General features: G+C 40.5%; 1 protein-coding gene across 2 annotated transcripts in view; it reads right to left on the reverse strand.

Moving 5' to 3' along the window:
• LOC107573054 (uncharacterized protein C16orf52 homolog B) overlaps positions 1–10515 on the reverse strand; it is a 35819-nt gene that overhangs the window by 7697 nt on the left and 17607 nt on the right. For both annotated transcript variants that reach the window (XM_016259492.1, XM_016259493.1), the window contains exon 2: positions 3548–3760. In XM_016259492.1, coding sequence (XP_016114978.1) covers positions 3548–3760 — 213 coding nt within the window. The remainder of the gene's footprint in view (positions 1–3547; positions 3761–10515) is intronic.

Genomic DNA, 10515 nt, shown 5'->3' on the forward strand with positions numbered 1-10515 from the left:
GTCCTGGGGTGTTACAAAGTATTTGTGAAATCTAGCTAACAAAATATATATTGTGTGTTGGAGTGTTCCAGACGCTACACTAGACTGCTGACCACTCAACCACATCGCAATGTGCTTAATTTTTTTTTAGAAAATCTTAGCAAATATATAGCAACACCCTGCCGGTGCCAACAACACTCTAGTGCAATGTCTTTAAAACAACTCTGAACATCTCCGCAACACCAGACACTTCATTTGACGGTAGAGGTGACATTACATTAGTGGTATAATAAAGCCAAGGTAACACTCATTTTACATACAGCACACAGTGAAAATGACATGAATATGACAGTGGGCAAATGCATAAAGCGCAGTATAATTTGAAATCAGTCACGAGTTTAAAGTTTAGCATAGGACCGACCGTCACAGAACACGCAATCGTGCAGGTCACATGCACACTTCACAAGATCTCAACTAGATTCAACTAAGTCTGCAAGGTTTGTGAAATTAAATGTTCATTAGTCAGTCAAAGATTTGTTTAAATTATATAAATGCATATTTGCAGAATGCTGACGGCAAACGAGAAAGTATTATAATGTTTGCCTTTAAAGGGGTCATATTATGCGATTTCAATTTTTACTTTCTCTTTGGAGTGTTACAAGCTCTTGGTGCATAAAGAAGATCTGTAAAGTTGCAAAGACTAAAGTCTCAAATCCAAAGAGATATTCTTTATAAAAGTTAAGAGTCAGCCACGCCTACCTAAAACGGCTCGTTCTAACACGCCCCCCACATGTCTACATCACTATGTGGTAAGATTTGCATAACGCTGCCCAAATGTTCACGCAAAGAAAGAAGGCGTAACATTTATTCTCACTGTAGTATTGTTGCCGCCGCAGCCATGTCGTGAAGGCGCTGTGTGATTCGTTGTGAAAGCGAAACTACTTTGTTTGGCCTTCCAAAAGAGGACGATATCGCTTCTTCATGCCTGGAGCTGATTCATGCTGGTCGCGGTGGAAATACAACAACTTTGCGCTGTGGATCGCCGGATTGGCTTTCACCGTGGACGAAACGGAGTCCAGCCCGGGGTCGTCACATGTGGTTGCCGCAAGCCCTCCGGACGCTCCTTCGTCGAATCCGCCGGCCGCAATCACTATAATACTTTTTTGTATAAATTGTTAATTCCTTTGTTTAACAGTTCTATCTGATTATTAGATAGACTTCTATTCATATTAGACAGAACTGAATGACAACAGCGAACAAGAGGGAGAATTCGTCTTGTTCCACTGTCTTTCCTCATTGAGAAGAATGAATGTTATGTATGTCTGGTACTGCAGAGCACGAGGTGTATTCGTTTGGCCTGGGTCAGTTTGGACAGCTTGGCCACGGCACTTTCATATCACTATAATACTTTTTTGTATAAATTGTTAATTCCTTTGTTTAACAGTTCTATCTGATTATTAGATAGACTTCTATTCATATTAGACAGAACTGAATGACAACAGCGAACAAGAGGGAGAATGTGAGCACTGTGTGCTCAGGCCGTTCTCAGCGCCGTCAAAATAAAAGTCAGACGCGGCATCAAAATAAAAGTCCCGCCTCGAACACAAACAGAAAAACTTATCGGCCGATGCCGATATTTGAAAAATGGCAGATATCGGCCGATATATCAGCCTTGGTGATATATCGGTCGACCACTACATTACATTAAGGTGATGAATCTGCAGCACAGTTACCTATTGCTGCTTTCTCATTCAAGTTTAAACTGAAGTGTTTCTTTATAGAACACACAAAGGATGTGTAAACTACCTTGAGGAATAGAGAAGAAAGTTAATAGCATCTCCAGTGAGCGAACACAACAGATGCTACACATATGCTGGACAGACAACACAACACCTCAGCAGCGCCATTCAAGCCCAAACCACACAGATCATCTATCTCACTGACTGCTTGTGCGCAGGACTTTAAATTGGTCGGTGTTACATATTCCCAACAGCTGGGAAGCCACACCTCATTTGATAGGATAAAACCAATGTTTTGTCAAGCGCATGTGTAGCTCCAGCTGAGAAAGTTATGTTTGTGAAATAATCTGTCGAAGCACATTTATAGCTGTTGTTTCACTGTTTCCTGTAGAACCATTTGTAGACACTCCTGTGCCATTGTTTTGCAATAATTTCATTTCATGTTGGTCTACTATTGTGGTGTCATCCTTTTCAGAAAAATCTGCCCACGGGCCAGTTATATAAACTTAACCTCTACATTAAGTCTATTTCTGTGCTAAACAACTAGCAGTTTGCCGCAGTCCTGTGTTTATTGTCTTTGTATTATCATTCAAAACGTTTATATCATCTGTTTATTCAGTTACAGCGATAGGAATGCCTTTGTCCATATTAGGGGTTTTCCTGGAGCATCAGGAGTTCTGTTACTTCTGTGGAGTTTCTGCACGAGGGCGTCCTCAGGCTTCCAGTATGAATGAAACAGACATTAAAGCTGCAGTCCGTAAGTTTTGCCTCTTTGTCACCATCTGTTTGAAACCTGCAATTGCAGTTATTTGTGGAATTATTTTCTTAATGCAAGTCGTGCACCGTGCACGGCTCCAGTGCGGATGAATCTAATGTTTTGAGGAGTATGTATGGGCTGTCAGTCACCACACCGGCGTGCATACTGTGCTTCGGAATCACAGATTCTAGCCTAAGTCTTGGAAGTATGGCCCAAATAAGAACTTTCACCGGATATTGTAATCTGAATGAGTGAGTAAGTAACAAGTCTGCCACTTTTGTTCTGACCAAGTGAGGAAAAAAGCATTACAATAAATCTCGTAAAACTTGTGTAATTAAACATAGGCTATCAGATGCACATTTAAAATTGGAATATAATCTAATTTCAGTCACTTGTGTTTTATATACACAAACCTTTTTTGGATTACAATTCGCTATCAAAATAAGTTTAATTATTCCAGCTGCTGTGAGAAAAGGCTATAAATGATCTGCCACCTGCAGTACCCACACTCACGTGATAGCCCACTTGCCGGGACAACGTCTTTATGTTTGCAGACGTGACGTAATGACACAGCGGCATACTCGCATTTTCTGCAAATTCCTACCAGTACCACTCGAATTAGAAAACATTATTATAAGCTTACCATCATGAATCAGGCTAAGGTAAGGACTTGGGCTAAGGTGAGTCCTAATAATAATCCATCCTATTTTGGGTAATTGTTTTTTTAAGTATTGGTTCAGGCACCGTTAAGGCACCAGTACTATTTTAAAAGTATAGATTTGGCACCAGTATCGTAAAAAAACAAAAAAAACAAAGTTACCCAACCCTAACTATATGTGACATATGCACAGGCTTTCTTCTGTATGCTCCATGTTAAGCCTTAAAGGTGAAGTGTGTAGTTTCTGCACTCCTATACAGTAGGTAGCAAAGGGAAGTGTTAGTTAAATTCTAGCAATTCTGAGGGATATCACTGGTGTGCTGAAACTACACACTTTACATCTCTGGTGGGCGGGTCAAAAAAGGCAAAAGGGAAAACAGTAGGGGTGATTCAAACATGAGATTCGTCACTCACTTCCTGTGAAGGCGATCCATCTTGCGTATTTTGTGGCTTCTCGACGCCAATGCGAGGCCACCAGCAGGCCGCAGGTGACTGTGAGGGAGATGATGCCCATGATGATAAAGAAGAGCGTGGTGACCCACTCTGGAGGGAGTCGCGGGGGGATGCAGGTTCGATCTCGTCCATGAATGGTCTGACACTGACGCACCAACCCCACAGTAAGAGCTCCTGGAATCAAATACAACAACATCAATGATGTGTGAGTCATATTCAACCCACAAAACCTGAAGGGTGTTTTGCAGGATCTGCGCTTTATCAGGAATGAAGTCCTGGGTGTTTAGTTATGGACTAAACTATAGCATGGCACACCAGAGGCAAACAAAAACAACACAGCCGTGGAGTATAAAGTTCAGAGCTTGTTTTCTGCAGGAAAACACGCTGCACCTGTCAGACACTGAGTCCCTGAGGCTCTGTATGCACCGCTGTACGATCAGGTAAGTAAAAAGCATGTTCAAGAATGACATTTACAATGCTGAATGCACATTGTTGTCTAGGCCAGGTACTGATATGAACAAAACAATATCATACCACCGCACCATTAGAATTTTGGTACCACAGTAGTTTAAGTGCCGGTTAACTACGGTGCCTTACTTTACACTCAAGTTCAGTCTTCACAGCCAGCTAAATCCTTATAGCAGCTTTACAGTCACACACGGCCACCCAAACAGATTAACTAGAGATTACCATACACAAGGTTTAATGTGTTAGTACTAGAAGTTGCACTAAAAATAATGATTATGCAACTCAATTTCTGCCATGGTTAATTTTTATGTCATATTTGTGGTTAATTTTTATGTCATGTTTGTGTTCTTTCCTACCTGTATTTATGCATGCCATTCAATATTTATGCACGTAATTCAATGTGTGTATTTAGATATTGCCAATATTAATATTGTCAATAATTAGAAGTGACAATTCACTGCAAAAGATTGTTCTACCAGCGAGTAACCTGCTAAAGGTGAAGTCCCAAAAACAACGGTGGCTCGGTTTTGTTGGATCAGTAGGTTATCCCTGTTGGCATCTGTTTTCACAGGCTCTTGTCAATGGACTCTTTTTACATTTTTGGGGTTCTCAGAAGTGGAAGGTGCCATTGATGGGTTAAACTTGCTGAATGGGAGACAACAGCAAATATGATTTTTGCATTCTTATTTGCTCCAAAATCAAATGACTTTCTAAAAGATGAAGATGAAGAACAAAAAGAAAAACTATAGAAGGACTGATTACAGAGTAAGAAGAAAGCAAGCTTCCATTGGCGTTTGTAGTGTGGTGATGAGGTAAGCTTAACTGTCAACTCCATAGAAACAAAGGTGTGCAAAGGCAGTCGTGGCCTAATGGATATTCTGGCAGGAATTGTAGGTGGGGGGAGTGAATAACCAGCGCTCTCTCCACCTTCAATACCACGACTGAGGTGAGACCCTTGAGCAAGGCACCGAACCCCCAACTTGCTCCCCGGGTGCCACAGCATTGGCTGCCCACTGCTCTGGGTGTGTGTTCACTACTGTGTGTGTGCACTTGGATGGGTTAAATGCAGAGCACAAATTCCGGGATTGGGTGACCATACTTGGCCACAAGTCACTTCACTTTCAAATGCAAATGCATTGGTGGAGCAGAAATAACAGGGTTGTGAATTGCAATTTGTAACATGCTGGGTAGTAAGGACCTACCTTTTTACACAAGACAGGCAGACTTGAGCAGCACATTTTATATTTCTAAGATGGCATCAAACAGAAAAAAAGTATCTTTCCCAAGCCTTCATAGACAAAATCTTGAATGTGTGTGATATCTTTGGCACTGCTCTACTGTACAATCACTTATACAGTATATAAATAAGATATATTAGTAAATGCATGCATTAAATGCATGTACAATATTAAGTGTTAAAGCAATTAATAGCATATACAGTGCCTTGCGAAAGTCTTCATACCTCTTCATGTCTTGTTATGTTGCTGCTAGGGCTGTGCGCTTAATCGAAATCATCATAAAATCGCGATTTGAGCTTGCGCGATTTCTAAATCGCTTTATAGCACGATTTTCTGTGCTCCCGACCTCCCACAGTATGCTATCCGAACCAATCAGAATGCAGCACGCCTAAATGGAGCACGAGAACAGAACAGACCGGGCGGGCATACAAACGTAACGCCAGGTTCACACTAGGGCTGTGCGATTTGGGGGAAAATGTCAAATTGCGATTTTTTTTGACAGATATTGCGATTGCGATTTTAAATTAGCAAAGACAAGCTTCAGCTCAATATTGTCAACAATGTGCAGCACAGTATGGGTATCATTACCCTGCTGAAAAAAAACTATAGAAACCATCACAGAAATTCTTATAGTTTCCATTAAACCATTACAAAATTCCTTTTTGTTTTGGGCATTATTCCAATAGGAATTACTGTTGTTCTATTGGTTGCCATCTGTTCTTAAGTCAATTATTAAAGTATCACATTGATTTATTCATTTTAAGTATTTGGGGTTTTACGAGCAAGTGGAAAATGTGCTGAAGGTTTCATTTCATCCAAGTGAAATTAGCAAGCAGTTAGACTGAATTTACATTTGTTTTAAATGCCAGGTGCGAGTCGACACAGGTTGCGTGCGTGCGTCAAGCCTCATCCATACTGCCAGATGCGCTTGTGAAGACTTGCGGTGTGGAGCCGGGTGCGAGTATAAACGAGCATTACGAGTGCGGCAAGCATGAACGGCTCGTCCATGACGCGGGACTCGCGTCGCGTGGGGCAGAGAGGAGCGAGTATGAGAAGCATTCACAGACACAGGCTGTGTGTGCGCTCTTCTGAATTGGGAATAGCCAACATGCATTATAAACTTATTTCAAATTAATCCGTTGGGGAGATAAAATGTGTAAGATAATGTTCACGTACTAACAAAAACATCTAAGAATGTATCTTTTACTCTCCAGTACTGAAAACAGAACCGATAAGGGAGCTTTTGATATGCGCTGTGATGCAGCTCTTGCAAATTACCTTTGTTCGTTGTCTGTCATTTCGAAGCTTAAGTTGCATACTGTTTTCTTTAGTTTTAATTTGTCTAACTATCGATCTGACCCAGTAGACGCCATAATCCCACTCGGTCTCTCTCCCGTCCTGCGGGGTTTTTTTTTTATGGTGGGTGTTTACGCAGTTGGCTAGAGCAGTGCTGATTGGGGAGAACGGAGGTGCGCTCACTCTTGCCCAGGGCAAGTAAGACTGCAACTCAAGGCTGGCAGTCATGCATATGCTCTGGAACAGAGTAATATCGCGTCCACATCGCAGGCTTTGCGATTAAGAAATCGCAACGTCTCAAATCGCGATTTCAATTAGATTTCGATTAATCGTACAGCCCTAGTTCACACACTCCGTCTGTGGTGAGTATTTTTTCCTCGCCCATGTAAACGGATCAGAGCGTTCACACTGCACACGATTGCGGTCCGGCAGTGCGCTCCAAGAGTGGTGCGTCTGCAGCAGTCATGCTGCGATCGTTTCCGCACAGAATCTAATCTATCACACACTGAATTAAAGTGACAGCGCATTATTCGCGGTAAAAATTGACATGGATTGACACGGAAATTTAGTAATTACACCATAAATGCATATAATTAAAGTCTACGGTTTCACAGTCAACACATGGCTTTTTGGCTAGATTTAAAACAACGAAAAGTGCACTTTTAGATAAACAAGGCAATAATAGATGGCACTCGTGGTGGTAGTTAAACAAAATTTATCAAAGAAATCGCGTCCATATCACATAGCCCTAGTTGCTGCCTTGTTAAATTGCTTTAAATTACTTTTTTCCCCACATCAATCTACACTCCATACACCATAATGACAAAGCAAAAAACTGGTTTTTAACATCTTTGCAAATTTATTAAAAATAAAAACAACAAATGATTCCATTGCATAAGTATTAAAACCCTTATCTGGGACAGTTGAAATTTAGCTCAGAAGCATTTATATTGCTTGTAGATGTTACTACACTTCAAGTGAAGTTAACCTGTGATAAATTAAATTGAATGGACATGATTTGGAAAGACACACACATCTTAATAAAAGGTCTAACAGCTGAAAATGCATATTAGAGCAAAGACCAAGCCCTGAGGTCAAAAGAACTGCATGTAGAGCTCAGAAACAGGTTTGCATTAAGCCACACACCTGGAGAAGAGTTCAGAAAAAATTCTGCTTCATTGAAGGTTCACCGAATCATGTAGCCTTCATTATCCATAATGGAAGATGTTTGAAACAACTAGAACTCTTCCTAGAGCTGGCCTCCTGGCCAAACTGAGCAACTGATGGAGAAGGGCCTTGTCTAGACTGGTGACCAAGAAGCTGATGGTCACTCTAGTTGAGCTCCATGATCATATGTGGAGACAGGAGAAACCTACAGAAGGACAAACATTACTGCAACACTCCACCGATCTGGGCTTTATGTCGGTGTGGCCAGACTCAGTCCTCTCCTCAGTGAATTTGCAAAAAAGCACCTAAAGGACCATTAGACTGTGAGAAACAAGATTCTCTGGTTTGATGAACCTCAATTCCAAGCATCATGTTTGAAGGAAACCAGGCACTGCTCATCACCTGCAGAGTAGCATCCCAAAAGAAAAGTAGCAGCCTTGTGCTGTGGGGCTATTTTTCAGCAGCAGGGGCTGAGGGACTCGTCAGAGCAGAAGACAAGCTCAATGCACCAAAATATAGAGATAGCCTTAATGAAAACCCAGTCCAGAGCATTCAGAACCTCAGACTGAACAGAAGGTTTACCTTCCGACAGGACAATGACCCTAAGCACACAGCAAGAGTGGCTTATAGACAACTGTGTGAATGTCCTTGAGTGGCCCAGCCAGTGCCTGGGCTTGAACCCAATCAAATATTTCTGGAGAAACCTGAAAATGTGTTAAGGGTTTGAATACTTATGCAATGTACTTATTTCAGTTTTTTATTTTTAATAAATTTACAAAGTTGTGACAGTTCTGTTTTTCCTTTGTCAATATGGTGTATGGAGTGTAGATTGTTATTTTGCAAAACTGCAATAGAAACAGTTTTTCACATTTACAGGTCACCTGGGGCTGGATTCACAAAAATCTTACGAATAAGATAAATTCCACGAAGTTCGTAAGAATGTTCTTAAGTGCAATTCTTGAAAAATTCTTAAGTTCTCAAATATATTCTTAAGAACATTAGAACAGAAGAAAATAACAGTCGTTATCTGAGTGAATACATGACACACTGATAAACTCACGCTTTTGTCTTTTTGCGCTTCCTGCAGATTACTCTAATAATTTTAATAAGCGCACATTATTTTCATCGCGAGTTTGACTGGCACACAGCTTCTCATTTTTAATGCGCCGTGTTTTTGAACGGTCACTTTTAAAATAGCCTGTCTCAAGCTGCAGCGATATGTTTCATTCATTTTTGTGCTGTATTTTTGCGCTCTCATCTGAGTGAGAGCGCAGATGAGTATGTGTCCGCGCTGCTACAGCAAACGCGTCCTGCGCATTCATGAGCGCTGAATACTGCCAAAGATTGTTGTATTTATAAGCTAAAATGAAAAGCGTTCAATTAAAGCTCCCTATCTGACTCATTTTAGAGTTGCTACTGAGTTTTGAAGTCAGCAAAAAGTAGCGTCACTCATAGGCTAATCATGACCGATCATCGTTTACATTATCAGTCATCGCTGTCACTTCAGAAAAGTTGTGCACATCCCTATTAATAGTCCTACTATGTATTATATGTAGCTAGTTTTGTTGTAATGCTTAAATAAAACAATTTATTTGAAATAACCCAATAAATTCATTAAATAATTCTTACTGTTTGGGATTTAAGACAAGTCTGGGGCTGTCCTAAAGTTATTTACGATGATTTTTAAGAAGATTCTTTTCAAGAATTTGAATTCTTCTCAAGTGTTGTCTTAGGAACAATCTTAAGAAAAGATTAAGAATATTCTTAAGATAAATTTTTGGGAATACAAAATATTCTTAACTTTTTTCTTAAGTTAAAAAATAAGAAGAAAATGGCAGTTAAGAAGAAATTTCTTCTTAAGAATGTTTCATGAATCCAGCCCCTGGTGTACGTAAAAGTCACATGATCATTCTTTATTGTACTATAACCTCCAAGAAACACCTCATACATGGTCCTCTCAAGTATAAAGGGCTTTCCTTGCCATTAATGCTTGAATAGCATTCATTTACATATTTACCTTGCACACATCTGCAGCGCATTACAGCTTCCAACATGGCCACCTGAGCTGATCGCCATCACTCGAGTCAATGCTTGTTTTAACGCACCGTGGCATGTTTCAATAGTGCCCCAGAAGTGGCTCTCCGCACTGCTTTGCTAAAGCTACACATCTACGTCTCCTTCGATTAAAAATAATGGCTAATGCGGTGGCTGTGATATACATAAACCTACCAACATCGGTCATCATGACTTATCGCAAGAGGAAAAAATTACGTTTTAGTCGCATAACATCGGTTAATGTAAACATTGTCCTTTTGCAATAGTTTTTTTAATGACATTTAAAAAAATATTGCACAGTGCAACAAGCAGGGCTTCATCTACAACCCCATCCACAATCAACAACACACAAAGGCACAAGGTTTTAGTCACATAACATCAGTTAATGGAAATGGAAACATCGTTTTTTTTTATCGACATTTAAAAAAATATTGCAAAAGTTTTGCGCAAATATGTAACCTACTAATATACACGTTTAAACACGCCCCCACATACCTACATCACTATGTGGGAAGATTTGCATAACACCGCCCAAATGTTCACGCAAAGAAAGGCGGCGTAACTTTTAATATTGCTGTAGTATTGTTGCCACCGCCGCCGCCATGCCGTGAAGACGCTGTGGTGCTTAGTTGTGAAAGCGAAACTACTTTGTTTGGCCTTCCAAAAGAGGACGATATCCGCTTCATCATGCCTGGAGCTGATCCG

The sequence above is a fragment of the Sinocyclocheilus grahami genome, unplaced genomic scaffold (assembly GCF_001515645.1).
Source record: "Sinocyclocheilus grahami isolate Dianchi unplaced genomic scaffold, SAMN03320097.WGS_v1.1 scaffold1856.1, whole genome shotgun sequence".
Classification (NCBI taxonomy): Eukaryota; Metazoa; Chordata; class Actinopteri; order Cypriniformes; family Cyprinidae; genus Sinocyclocheilus; species Sinocyclocheilus grahami.